The following is a 13677-nucleotide window of genomic DNA, read 5'->3' on the forward strand; positions in this document are numbered from 1 at the left end:
ATGCAAAATATCATCTTTGATATCTACAATACTTCCACTCAAACGAAACACGCCACTCCATGGTCGTACATTCATGCTCAACCTCAATACTACGGAAACCGTAACAATACAACACCTCAAAAGAATCAGGCGTGCTTGCAGATTCGCAAAAAGCTCACGAAAAACTGCAACACTTAGAGTCACAAACAAACCGTGCGGTTCAACCAAACGCCATTTCAAATCGAAACTGACGCCAACGAACCAACAACAACTGTCAACCAGCAGTTCACGAGAGTACCGATAATTCCAGGTTGAAAACTGTGAACCATGGAAAATAATCTAAGAATGTACCGCCAGGTTCCAAGGGGTAAGACATTTTAGATTTCTGTCTACAATATAACAAAAGCCCGGAAAATTCCTCGTCTAATATTAGTAGACAAAAAAACGCCCCCACTGTGACTGTAATAATATTATTAGCTCGTGTTGGAGAGTATCCGGTACTAATAATACCGCGAATTAGAAAAGAAAAAATAGATATAAATATAACTTTAAATATAGATCGCAGAAAAATTATGGAAAGATCTTGACGATTTTGGATGTCAAACCTGAATAATTTAGCATTGCAATTGGCTCAAATTCTCAACCAGAATTCCAATGACGGTGGACTACAGGGTACTATTCAGACATTTAACAATGAATCAATAAATAAACTTTTACTTGAGCAGTATAACAGTTACCTCTTACCCTATCTTTCTAGAGTTGGAAATGAACCATTGATAAATAGTGTATATAATCAGTTGAATATTCCATTTGAGCAGCTTTTATCTGCTTACTCGACTTCCGCAGGATTTCCATATAATATGTTCTTGAATGTTGATCAAAACAATGCAAAAAAACTATTATCGCAAACCACAGAACAAAAAGAACAGCCCCTAACAAAACAAAATGCGGAACCTAACTGCTTGAACTCTACTATTAAACCCAACCAATTATTAATGAATTTACAACAGAACCAGCTCCCATTTTTGGGATTACATCCTCCTATTGATATTTCAAGAACTCAAACGACTTCACCCCCGCAACAGATTGCACCACTAAATGTTTTAAATTCAAATAATATAAATAATTGGGCGGAATCAACTTTATCTTCTTTATTAGATAAACCCGAAATGTTGATGAATTTAATGCGTCTTGGTGCTGCGAGCATTATGGCGTCTTACTATGGTCAATGCCAAAATCCAAATGGTGCGAATATAATGAATCAAAATTCACCTTTTTTTTATAATATGGCATTATCACCAAAACAGATAGAAACACCGTCAATTGGAAATATGAGTCCATTAGAAGCAAGCACATCATCAGTAACATTTACCCCTATCAAGTCTTCTCCAGATACGACTGAAGGAAACTCTACGGCTGTTTTTAGTCAAGCAAACACAAATCAACAGTTTTCAGATGAGTTAATATTTTACAATTTTTTAGAACAGAGCAAAAAACTCTCTTGTGACATAAAAGGTCGGAATGAAAAGAAGAACACAAGTACTAACAAGAGTGCAAATTCTTCTATTAGAAAGAGTTGTGCAGGGAGACCACGATTAGATCGTTCGGATTGGTGTTGTAGTCTTTGTAGATGTGTCGAAACGGCACAGTGGAGATATCTAAGAAATACCTTGGATAATAATCAGAGCAATGTCTTTCATCGCGGAAAAATTCTGGTTTGTAACGCTTGCTATTTAAGAGTATCAAAAGAAAATAAGATTAGACAAAAAATAAACGCTTTCCAAATTGATAGAAATTCAAAGATAGATGAGTCTTAGACTACTCTAATGTCGATGACAAAACTAAGATATCTGCATATGTAGAAATTTCGTGTGCATATTGCACGCCTAAAATAAACGCATTTTTTATTTCATAACCATTTTCTTTTTAATTATATATTTTTAATTGAAGTTAATATTTGTTTAGCTTCAGGAGTAGTAGAACATTTATTTACGGAAATGGGTCAAGTGTTGAATTGTGAATGTTGTACTGAGCACTCGAAGTGTATAGTAGACCAATGCGAAGTTGAAATAGTTTATCCAAATTGTAATTACATCGAACTTCAAAGAAGAATGGGGTACGTTCCCATAAGTACTTCTAGCCCCATGTCTTCTAGAAACCAGACTCCACGCTCAGTACTGTCACATTATCCATCTCCAAGATTGAAGGGGTAAAAAGACGGGTTCTTAGTCTCACACTTTAATTTAATATTTTATTTTCTAATTTTGGTTGCTTCCTTAAATTTTCATATTCCTTTTCTAACTCCTCAGTTAAAAAAAAAAAAAAAATTACTTTTTTTTCCCACATACCCAGCATAATTTGTTTGAAATGGATGCCAAATACACTGACTTGCAGTTTCCAGATAGTTTGATTTCAAAAATCATAAAGTCACATTTAGGGAGCAATACGAGAATATCTAAAGATGCAATCAAACTAATAAGTAGGTGCTCTTTATTATTTGCAATTTACCTGGCAACCATCTCCAGTTCCATTAAAGATAAAAAAAGACAATTGATACAAGATTCACAAATAGAAGAAATTCTTAGGACACTTGATTTTAAGAAAAACTCAAATAATTGCTCACAAACTGAAGACTAAGCCTCTAAACAAGGATAATAATAAGTACAGGGTGAAACAGAGAAACTTTAGCAGTAAACTTTTAGAAGAGAAACGAACGGTACGCTCACATAAATAACTAATCTAAGCCCTATATGCAGACTATAAGTTGTATATTTGCTAATAAACCCTGAAAAATATTTGTTCTTAAGATATAATTTACTTAATATATAGAAGTGCAAATAATTCCCTCCCGCAAAGATAAGTGTGGGGTTTACGAGTATTGTCAAGATACTACAGACACTCGTAAAAGCTTAGTGAAAAATTAGAAGCTTCCTATTTAAGCTTAAAATATTTGTTTTTTTTTGAATATGATCTATTTGTGAAAAGAAGGTTTCTATTATGCCCAAATTGCAGACAACGTAAATGAAAATACTATATTTTGTTGTGTTTTATTTAATACTTTTGGATAATATTTATGCATCAAACAAAGTTAGATTGTTAACAGGTGGAGATAGATACATGCCTGAAAAAAATGACACAAAGTCTGTAGATTTACTTAACGTAAACAAAACAGTCCCGTCTTGGGATTCCACACAAAGTTGTTTGGAATTTTTATTAAAGAATAGGTTATCTGAATTTAAGAGAAGCAATTGCAAGAACAATTTCCCCGTTCTATCTGGACATTATTCAGCATTCATATTTATTTTCCTGATTGTTTTTACATTTCCAGTAACATCTTGGATTATATATCGAGTCAGTCATGAATATGAAATTGGACAATTATTCCGATTTAGTCTCCGCGAAAGTGGTACTATTCTTGGTTCATGTTCAATAGTTCAGTCTATAATGTTGTTTTATCTGTTCAGCAGAATAGATTTGCTCTACTTTTACTTAATAGTGGGCTCCATTTTTTTGACGGGTGTTGTTGGAATTATTTCCTACCAAAAGAGAAATGTTTTAGCTTTACAATTGCATGTGTTACTACTAATTGGTACTAAGTTAGCAACATTTATCTCGTCGATTTGTTTAGTTACATATTATTCTGCGAAAAACTCTCAATTCTACAATGGTATTTACTCTACAAACTACTTGTTGCACCCAGTGTATACATATCTGTTTATTTACAGTCTACCATTACTATTTCTGGACTATATAATATATATCTTTGATCTCGTAGTTTCACTAAACACACTAAGTGTATTCAGGGTAGGTGGAAATGCCGATGAGTTCATGCCAGCAAAACACCTGATTGAAAACAAAAACGCACGCTGGCTAACAAGAAGATTTATTAGATCTACAGTAGTAGACTATACTCCACATTTTCAAACACATAAGCTGCTTAAGAATCACATAGACATATCAAGCCCACATAGATACAGTATTTTCTACAGAAACGAAGTTTAGTATGCAAAATTCCCGTGTTTCGGGACATGTTCAAAACCCATAGTTGTACCTATTTGTTGTCTATTAAGCTAATTTGTGTAAATATATTGACAAAACCCTCCTCTTAAATTTTGTTGTTAATTGTAGTTTTTGAACTCGTCATAACTCTTACAACTGTCAATTCAACTTCCCTCCCAAAATGAACCGTTTTCATGGTGAGGGGTGATCTTAAGCACAATAATATTTGCAATTTGTCATTCGAAAGGCATTTATTTTTGAATGTGTAAATATTGATCATATAAATGTTTAAATTAGTCGATTTTAAGTTATATCTGTTACTTTATGGCTTTTTTTCCTTGTATTTCCTCTGTCGAAACACTGACACGAAAAATTGCAAATAACCTCACAACCCTGACGAAATCAAAGTCTAAGTTTTACAAGGGTGTGGATCATTTTGTCTCTCAGGTAGAGAATTATAACGATAAAAAGGCGACAATTGTTATCGAAATAATAAAAATTGAACTCACAAATAGTCAAAATAAGTCGGAAATACGTTATTCATACTTATTTCTGTTGGATAAACTCATTTTGATAAATGTCAAGTTTCTGAGAATAGCATTTGAGGTGAATTTGTTATCATATATAATTCAACTCTCTGATTTCGCAAATTACAGAGACCTCTTTAATTATTACGATGAAGAAGAAGCCAAACTTTCACTCAGCGGCCTCGCTGCTTCCTCTCTCAAAAACTGGTATGATAAGTACAGCAGTTTGAATGAAGGTTATGTTCTACTTTTGAAACAATACAAATATAATCTAATAAATAGCGCTCGTAGTAGCCTGTCTGTAAATGAATTGGATGAATTTTGTTACTCTGTTGCAAGAGAATCGGATGAATATAAGATATCGACTTCGAACAACGATGGAATTAATTCAAATAGAACTAAACATGAAAAAATAAGTGAAGAATCAAATTTTGTGTATAATTTGAATGTTCCAACTCAAGTAGAATCCACTTTAAACCATAATATTTTAGTTACTCCTCAAATTGAAGATAACGCAACACAAAGCATTGACAAAATAGACCAACTTGATATCAAAACAAATTCTTCAATAGAGGACAAAATAGTGGACAATAAAATGCATACAAATGTTGAAACTTACTTGAAAATCCAAAATCTTATGAAAAATAAATACGAGGAAAATAATGGCTTTCAATCAAATTTGCATCCAAAAGAGGATGAGACACTAAATCAAATTAAGGAACTAAACGAAAAATATTCCAAATTAAAAGAAAAATATCTCCTTCTTGTACAGAAGAACGATTGTTTGCAGTCAAGATTGGATTTTTACGAGAACTACAGTTTTAGCTTGAAAAATTCAGATAAGAAAAGAAATGCTAACGAAAGTAATACTATATTTAAAGATGTACTTGACATCATTCACTCTGTTGAAGGTAATAATTTTATAAATAACTTCAAAAAACTTGTCTCCGTAAACGATTGGGTATTGTTTGAAGATAACACCGTTCAAATAGGGTTGAAATGTTATTTCGAAAGAACAAAGGGAAACATTTACATTTACTTTGGAAACAAACTACCAACAAGACTGGAAGACTTTAGTGTAGAATTTAAACTTTGGAACATAAGTCATGAAATATTAGAGATTAAGAGAGAGGAGCCGTTACCATATTATATTTCTGGTAAGCAACAAATATGTGCTAAGTTTACAGTTAATTGCAATGATATTTATTTCGGAATACCTACTTTGATAATTAAGTTTTTACTTCCAGACAGTTCAACCAGAAACGTTGAGTTACCGTTCCCTTTGGTGTTAAGTAAGTTTTCTGATGGAATTGACTGCGATTCAGAAACCATTTTGAAACTTTGGCACTCTGATGTTTTTCTAATGTCGCAATCATCATTTCAATTTGACTTAAAAACAACGAATATTGAAAGCATTTCTGAATTAGTTGAGAACTTTAAACTCGGTAATACCTTCAAATTGCTATCAGATAGCCCTGATAAGGATAATGAATCACCGAAAAGAATATATCTATTTGGTAGTATACTTGATCACTACATTATTATTCAGTTGCAACTTCACGGTCCTTCTTCAGATAAATATACCTTACGTGTAAGATCAGATTCTGGAATGCTATCAAGTTCGATACTTTCAATACTAAACTTACAAATTAGCGAGACTATACTTTAGACCGACAATAGACTGAATACGTCACTTTGCAATCCCCCACCTCTTTAGGTGGGATGCGGCGCCACATGTAAATGTGGCCAGAAAACATGTATTTCAATAAGCCTTACTGCCATTATTGCAAACAATTGCGTTTAATAGACTAATTAATGTTCTTTAAATACCAATACGACTAATCATAACAGTTTTTTGTATCTATATATGTGTCTTTAAACTACCTTATTTAGTTAATTATGGTTGGAAGATGTGTTCCACACGGATTAAACCGATATAAGGCTATATGTGAGATAGGGGAGGGTGCATTTGGAGTTGTATTTAAATGCATTGACCTTCTAACAAACGAAATAGTTGCTCTGAAGGAATTTAAATCCAACAATGCTGAAGGGAACGAGAACATAACTAATTCAAAAAATTTATTTGTGAAGAACAATGACAACTCGGTAAATAACAGCAAAATTCTAAGAGAGATTGCAACTCTAAGGAGATTATGCGGACAGAAAAACATAATTCAGCTAAAAGACTTCTTTTTACATGAAAATAGATACTACTTATCCCTGGAATATTTTCCGCGTACACTGTTACAGTATTTAGAAGACTCTCCAAACGGAATCCCTATAGAAGTAATAAAGTCGTGTATTTATCAGTTATTAACCGCATTAAAAAAATGTCATTCAATGGGAATCATCCACCGTGATGTCAAACCTGAGAATATACTTGTAAGAGAAGGTCAAAAAAAAGGTGAGATTGAACTTAAACTGTGCGATTTTGGATTTGCAAGATTCATTCAAAACAAAAGCCACCCAATAAAAAATGACGACAGTAAACATCCGAGCAATTCTACTCGACCCCTTACAAGTTATGTTTCTACCAGATGGTATAGATCACCAGAGTTACTTGTTAAAAGCCCCGAGTATGGTACTAGTATAGATATTTGGGCAGTTGGTTGTATAATGGCAGAATTGATAGACGGTGAACCACTTTTTCCAGGTACATGCGATGTAGACCAACTATACTTGATTAGAAATTGCATAGGTAGATTAGATGAAGAACATCAATCTATTCTTGAAAAAGATTCAAAGCTTTATGACAGCTATAAGAAACACATTTACAAAGGTTTTTTATCAGGTTCTAATTCAAAATACAATAATGACACTTCTTGCAAAAACATTATTCCCCCCTTTCAAATATTATCACTGAAAGACCGATACGCAAGTAAAGTTGATTCAGTTACATTTAGTTTTCTTGAGAAACTTCTAACAATAGATCCAAAAAAACGTCCGAGCTCTGAAGAACTACTGTTTGACCCGTTTTTTGACACAATTAGAGATAATGATCTGAATGAAGTTAGTTCTAATCTATTGTCAATATCAATTATGAAGAGTCCGATAAGGGGTTCCAAGCCACTTACAAATTCATTTTCTCCAGTAAAAAGATTAGATGCTAATTTGTCTACTTCTGTGGAATTTAATGTAGGTATGTACGAAAACCACACTATAAATTATAAAGCGTTCACTTCTTCAAAAATAGAACACTCCATTAACCATACAACACCAAACGACGAAAAAACAACAGCACCCCCTACACCAGAAAATATACAAACACAGAAGCCAGAAACTAATATGAAGTTAAAACACACAACAGAGGAAAGCAGTAAAAGTTTTACAAAAGGCTCGGTAATTTCGTATTCCCAGAATGTACGGAACACTTCTAATTATTTTAATATTGACTTGAGGCAGGAAAAGGAGCAAGATAGGAATAATCATCAGTGTTATTTTAGATAACAATGGTTATATTATGTAAATTAAAGGTATAACAAAAACAACAGTAATTTGAAGATAATTGTTAGTTATAATAACATGTAGTAATTAGTTCTAATTAATTTTTTTTCTATCTATCATTGTTTTTAAATAACTCAAGCAATTATTACCCTGACTTCGTGAAATCGTTATTTACCCGCTGTGCAAAATTTATTAACACTGAGTCCCTGGTTGGACTAGACGAACAAAAATTCGATGAAATCCATTTAACATAGCTTTAATGAAGATTATGACACTATTACTCATATAATTTGTATTCCACATGAGTTATAGAGGTAAAAATCACAAAAACAAAGGTCTTGAAATTGAACCCCCAAAGGAAGTAGAGGACCATCAGGACTTTTTACTGAAGGAATCAAAATGGATGTATGATTGTTTTATTAATGAACACAAATGGAAAGCAAGAACCTTTAAATTAGTTGCGCAATCCGCAGTTAAGTATCTGCAAACAAAGGATCAACGTCTGAAAAAGCGAAAAGAAGAAGAAGACAAAAGACTTAGATTGGTGTCGAAAAATATCTCTTCGAACATAAGTAAATTCTGGCAGAATATATCAAAAGTCGTAAGGCACAAAAAAATAAGTGAATTGAATAGGCAGTTGAGAATTAAACAATTTGAGAAATTGGATAAACTTGTTCAAGAGACAGAAAGATATTTCGAAAGAATATCTATTGTTCCAAACCCCGGTAATAAGGCAAAAAGGAGTGAAATAAGTCCTAAAAACTCAGAGAGTAATTATGGAAATAATTACAATGTAAATGACAACGATAATGATTATTGTCATGAAAATGATAATAGCGACTTTGAGCTTGAAATCAACGAATTTAATGATATAGAAGAAAAAGATATTAAATTGGATTTAGAAATGGAGACATCTGAAGATGATCTTATTGAAATTGACACCGAATTAAAGGAATTAAATGAAGATGCTAATATGAACTTGGAAGAGTTATATAGAAAGTATTACGGACAGATGAATGAACCAAATGTTAAAAGTGACGTTTTACAGGAGCCTTGCACGCCGATAATGGACGAGCATATTTCTGTGTCAAGCGATTATTATGAGGATGAAGATGAAGTTAGTGACGAATTTGTTCCAGAACTTGTTGACAACGAGGAACTTGAGGCTGAGAAGGACATGAGTGACGCAGACAAAGAAGATTGCGATGGTTGGGAAGAAGAATGTGCTGCCTTGGAAAACGAAAAAGAAATACCTTTGGAACAGTTGATATCAAAGATGAAGCAGTACGAAAATGAAAAATTGAATGATGATTTAAATAAAAATGACAACTCTGGAAGTGATTTGGATACTCATTCAGATCATAACTTAAGTTATTCAAGCAATGACACTGAAAACGATGTTTGTGGCGATTCCAATGAAAATACAACAGTATGTCGCGCTCGAGAAGCTCCTTTTCAAGTAGAGATCCCTTTTTTACTCAGATTATCAATGCGAGAATATCAACATACGGGATTAACATGGCTTGTAAAGCTTTATAAGGGAGGACTGAATGGAATTCTTGCAGATGAAATGGGTTTGGGTAAAACAATTCAAACGATATCACTACTCGCCTATATTGCTTGTTATCATGAGAATTGGGGGCCACATTTAATTGTCGTTCCCACAAGTGTAATGTTGAATTGGGAAATGGAATTTAAAAGATGGCTTCCGGGATTTAAAGTGATTACTTACTTTGGAACACCAAAGGAACGTCAAAAAAAACGTACAGGATGGAGTGATCCCAATTCATTCAATGTTTGTATTGCTTCATATACTTTAATATTGCAGGATGCGCATATATTCAGAAGAAAACAATGGAAATATCTTATATTGGATGAAGCTCAAAACATCAAAAACTTCAGATCACAAAAATGGCAAGTAATGCTTTCCTTCAATACTGAAAGAAGATTACTATTAACAGGAACGCCATTACAAAACAACTTAATGGAATTATGGTCCCTACTTCATTTTCTGATGCCTCATATTTTTACTTCTCATTATGACTTCAAAACGTGGTTTTCCGATCCACTTACATCTGCAATTGAAAATCAACAGGTAGAAAACGAGAAAAATCTGTTATCAAGGTTGCACTCTGTCTTAAGACCATTTTTACTTCGCAGATTAAAAAGAGATGTTGAAAAAGAGATGCCTTCTAAGATTGAACACGTAATTAGGTGTCCATTAAGTAAACGCCAAAAAGAACTGTATGATGAGTTTTTAGAAAGTAAAACTACGCAAAAAACATTGCTTGGTGGTGATTATATTGGATTGATGAACATTTTAATGCAATTAAGAAAGGTATGCAACCACCCTGACTTATTTGAACCCAAATTTATCAAAACTCCAATAGTTGAAAGTGGCTTGATGGTATCAGTTTCCACTCACTCTTTACTATACATTACCAACATATATCCTACTATAACATCGGATGTCCCCTCATTAGGGCCAAACATTAAAACAAATAATTATTTGTTTCACAAAAAATCATTTAGTAACAATACAGATGGACAACCTTTGTTTGAAAAGCTATTCAAAGAGAGAATAGTTAATTTGCCTAATCTTTTCCTATTATACAATGAAATCAAATATAGTAAGTACAAAGCTAATATGCAAAATGAACTTTCATATGCCAAATGGTTGGAAAAAGGTACTATTTATACTAGAAACATGGAACAAATGGAAAATAAAACAAATATATCAAACCTAGATTTCAAAAGAAGTGGATATTTGCCAGATATTAATCACTTCATTAAACTACAACTAAATTATATTGCATGTTCTAACGCGAGCGACTTTCAAATAATTGGCTTGGAATCAAATTATGTAAATAACTGTTCGAACTCAAATGCTGAGCATTTTTTTGTAGCAAATAACAAAACGAAAGGTAAAGGTTTGAATATGAGCGACGGGGAACAAGTTTCTGAAAATCACTGTAACAACGGGAATATTGATTTAACAAAAGATGACAAAACAAGCCTTTATATGCAATGGAGTCCTTCATGTGAATTCCCACACTTGGTTGATGACTCAATTCAGTTATTTCACAAAAACTCCACAAATAAAAGTAAATCAGTGATACTTTGTCGTTTTCCACAAAACTTTTGTCCTCGGAAGGTGTTGTTTGGCACTGATTTAAGAAGATTTTTGTTTAACGAGTTTCGCTGCATTAAAAATGATGTATTTGATGTTGATAATACACTTACTTCATCATCGTTTCCAAAAGTAAGAAATTCGTACTTAAGTTCAAAGTGCAACTCCAATTTCAACCTACCAAACCCCATATATTGTCAGTATTCGGATTCTCTTTCGAGCTCTGCGTTTATCTCAAAAACTAATACCCTAGATCATTTGTTGTTTGTAAAAACAAACTACTCAAAACAGCTGCCAATTTTGAAACTACTGATAATTCTGTTATCATCAAAGGTAATTTCCACAGTTAAATTTATTAATTTGGAGGGAAAGTATTCAATCACAAAAAGAGAGGCATACAATAACTCATCCTCTCCAAAAGTCACCGAGGAAATAAAACTCAATTGCGGCGAATTATATTCTATTTCGTCTCTTTACCATTGTATAATCCCACCAAGACGCACGATTGAAGATGATTGTGGAAAGTTTCAAGTGCTCTCTAAACTTCTTCATAAACTCTCAAATGATGGCCACAGGTGTATAATATTTACTCAAATGAGCAAAATGTTAGATATATTAGAGGCCTTTATAAATTTACATGGATATAATTATATAAGATTAGATGGGAGCACTAAGGTTGATGAGAGACAAAAGCTTGTAAATAGATTTAATAGGGATAAAAGGATTTTTCTGTTTATTTCTTCGACAAGATCAGGAGGAGTTGGTCTGAACTTAACTGGTGCAGATACCGTTATTTTCTATGATTCTGATTGGAATCCTGCAATGGACAGACAAGCAATGGATCGTTGTCACCGTATTGGTCAAACAAGAGATGTGGGTATTTATAGATTGATATCTGAATGGACGATAGAAGAAAATATATTTAGAAAGCAGTTACAAAAAAGGCTTTTGGATGATGTAGTCGTCGATCAGGGACACTTCACTACGGAATTTATAACCAAAAACGATATACAGAAAATGATTGGATCAAGAACAAATAATATGCTCAAAACTGAGAACAATGACATATACACAACCAGAGTGCTTCACGAAGGATTAAATTCTTCTAATTTAAACAATGCTTACGATGAACAAAACAAAAAGGAATTTGAGGATGTACTTTCAAAGGTAGAGGACATGGATGACCTTGATGCACTCAAAAAGTCATCAAAAGAAATGGATACTGAGAAATGTGATTTTATTAATGAGTTTGAGGAAGAAAAAACAACTAATACCACATGTACTACCTTACCTGCCGAAAAGAACGACGACTCAGCGATAGATTCAAATGTCAACAAGCTGCTTGGATACTGCATCAACTTTTTCGAGAACATTGCACTGCCGGAGGAGATTCAAAATGAGATTGAACTACTAAAGTTTCAAATAGAGAATATAGACAAACTTAGCACGAGCGAAGAATCAGAATATTGTTCAAATAGCGAAAACTCTGAAGATATACTAGATGATGAAGATGCATATAGTGACAAACTTGGGGATAAATAATCAACGAAAATTAATTGTATATAAAAATGACATATTTCTTAAATCACTTGCATTGAAAATGTAATTGCTCAAGGCATAAAGTATATTTCAAACCATTCCGTGGGCACTGATTACCGCGTTAATTATTTTGTAATTAATATACCAACTTGAGAGAAATGAATAAAAGGCCTAGAGAAATGACAATTTGGAGTGAATATTCTTCAATACTTTCATCGAATATCGAAATATCTAACCCAGATGTTAGACAAGGTTGTATTGAGTTTCGGAAAGAGTTAACAGAACAGGTAACAATTCATCTAAGAGATCGCATTCCACAAAAAATTGTAGAACTCAACAAGAAAATGAGTATATCTAGCAAGCCTGGGAGTGTCTTAACATCAGAAGGCCTAAATGCCGATTCATATTGTAAGGATGGCAAAATAACTCCAAATTTGCAAATTAAGAAATTAATCACGTCTGTAAAACAGGAAGTTAGTGAACTTATTGAAATGGTTGGTTCTATAAAGTTGTGGGTGCAATTAAACATTCCTCAAATTCAGGATGGAAACAATTTTGGGGTTGGTGTACAGGAAGAAACAATACAAGAATTAAGCAGAGTAGAAGACGCAACTTTTTCCCTATATGAAAGCGTGTGCAAATATTATTCTGAAAGAGCAAGACTCTCTTCTAAAATCCTAAAATATCCCGATGTTATCGATTATGTTGAAGCAGTTAGAGAATTGGATGAAAGATATTGGGTCTCCCTGCGTTGCTCAGTTGCTGACATGCGCAATAACTATGCATGGCTGCACGATTTATTGACTAAGAATTGGCTTAAATTATGTAAACCTAGAAACACTGAAGGTGCAAATATGGTTTACTAACCTCCTCTTAGAGTCAATACTCTAATTTATCCCATTTTTTGTGGCAGCTCTGGAATAAACTTTTATATTTATTAAGCTTTCTTGTTCACTATGTTACATTTTTGTCACAATACCGCCGATTGCCTATTAATGTCCTAGATGAAATTTTTTTGTCGCAATAGCTAAATATTTAAATTTGTCAATAGTTTAAGAT

The 13677-nt window shown here is 33.1% G+C and overlaps 8 protein-coding genes across 8 annotated transcripts; all 8 read left to right on the plus strand.

The window, feature by feature from the left end:
• Positions 1 to 575: 575 nt before the first annotated feature.
• Positions 576 to 1796, plus strand: FG379_002937 (uncharacterized protein; the record flags this gene model as incomplete). The annotated part of the gene is made up of 1 exon (XM_067328258.1): positions 576 to 1796. The coding sequence occupies one exon, from the start codon at positions 576 to 578 to the stop codon at positions 1794 to 1796; it is 1221 nt and encodes a 406-aa protein (XP_067183365.1).
• A 180-nt stretch (positions 1797 to 1976) lies between these two features.
• Positions 1977 to 2192, plus strand: FG379_002948 (uncharacterized protein; the record flags this gene model as incomplete). The annotated part of the gene is made up of 1 exon (XM_067328269.1): positions 1977 to 2192. The coding sequence occupies one exon, from the start codon at positions 1977 to 1979 to the stop codon at positions 2190 to 2192; it is 216 nt and encodes a 71-aa protein (XP_067183376.1).
• Positions 2193 to 2346: 154 nt separating this feature from the next.
• FG379_002949 (uncharacterized protein) lies at positions 2347 to 2616 on the plus strand (the record flags this gene model as incomplete). Its single annotated transcript, XM_067328270.1, has 1 exon — positions 2347 to 2616. The coding sequence occupies one exon, from the start codon at positions 2347 to 2349 to the stop codon at positions 2614 to 2616; it is 270 nt and encodes an 89-aa protein (XP_067183377.1).
• A 384-nt stretch (positions 2617 to 3000) lies between these two features.
• On the plus strand, positions 3001 to 3981 carry FG379_002950 (uncharacterized protein; the record flags this gene model as incomplete). Its single annotated transcript, XM_067328271.1, has 1 exon — positions 3001 to 3981. One exon carries the CDS (start codon positions 3001 to 3003, stop codon positions 3979 to 3981), a length of 981 nt encoding a protein of 326 aa, XP_067183378.1.
• A 321-nt stretch (positions 3982 to 4302) lies between these two features.
• Positions 4303 to 6174, plus strand: FG379_002951 (adaptin AP complex subunit alpha; the record flags this gene model as incomplete). Its single annotated transcript, XM_067328272.1, has 1 exon — positions 4303 to 6174. One exon carries the CDS (start codon positions 4303 to 4305, stop codon positions 6172 to 6174), a length of 1872 nt encoding a protein of 623 aa, XP_067183379.1.
• A 230-nt stretch (positions 6175 to 6404) lies between these two features.
• On the plus strand, positions 6405 to 7952 carry FG379_002952 (serine threonine kinase KKIALRE; the record flags this gene model as incomplete). Its single annotated transcript, XM_067328273.1, has 1 exon — positions 6405 to 7952. One exon carries the CDS (start codon positions 6405 to 6407, stop codon positions 7950 to 7952), a length of 1548 nt encoding a protein of 515 aa, XP_067183380.1.
• Positions 7953 to 8250: 298 nt separating this feature from the next.
• On the plus strand, positions 8251 to 12621 carry FG379_002953 (SWI SNF2 family ATpase with a HSA domain at the N-terminus; the record flags this gene model as incomplete). The annotated part of the gene is made up of 1 exon (XM_067328274.1): positions 8251 to 12621. The coding sequence occupies one exon, from the start codon at positions 8251 to 8253 to the stop codon at positions 12619 to 12621; it is 4371 nt and encodes a 1456-aa protein (XP_067183381.1).
• A 155-nt stretch (positions 12622 to 12776) lies between these two features.
• FG379_002954 (proteasome activator p28 Ki autoantigen) lies at positions 12777 to 13484 on the plus strand (the record flags this gene model as incomplete). The annotated part of the gene is made up of 1 exon (XM_067328275.1): positions 12777 to 13484. One exon carries the CDS (start codon positions 12777 to 12779, stop codon positions 13482 to 13484), a length of 708 nt encoding a protein of 235 aa, XP_067183382.1.
• Between the last annotated feature and the right edge of the window lie 193 nt (positions 13485 to 13677).

Source organism: Cryptosporidium bovis (genome assembly GCF_009768925.1).
Source record: "Cryptosporidium bovis isolate 45015 chromosome Unknown contig_48, whole genome shotgun sequence".
In the NCBI taxonomy this organism is placed as follows: domain Eukaryota; phylum Apicomplexa; class Conoidasida; order Eucoccidiorida; family Cryptosporidiidae; genus Cryptosporidium; species Cryptosporidium bovis.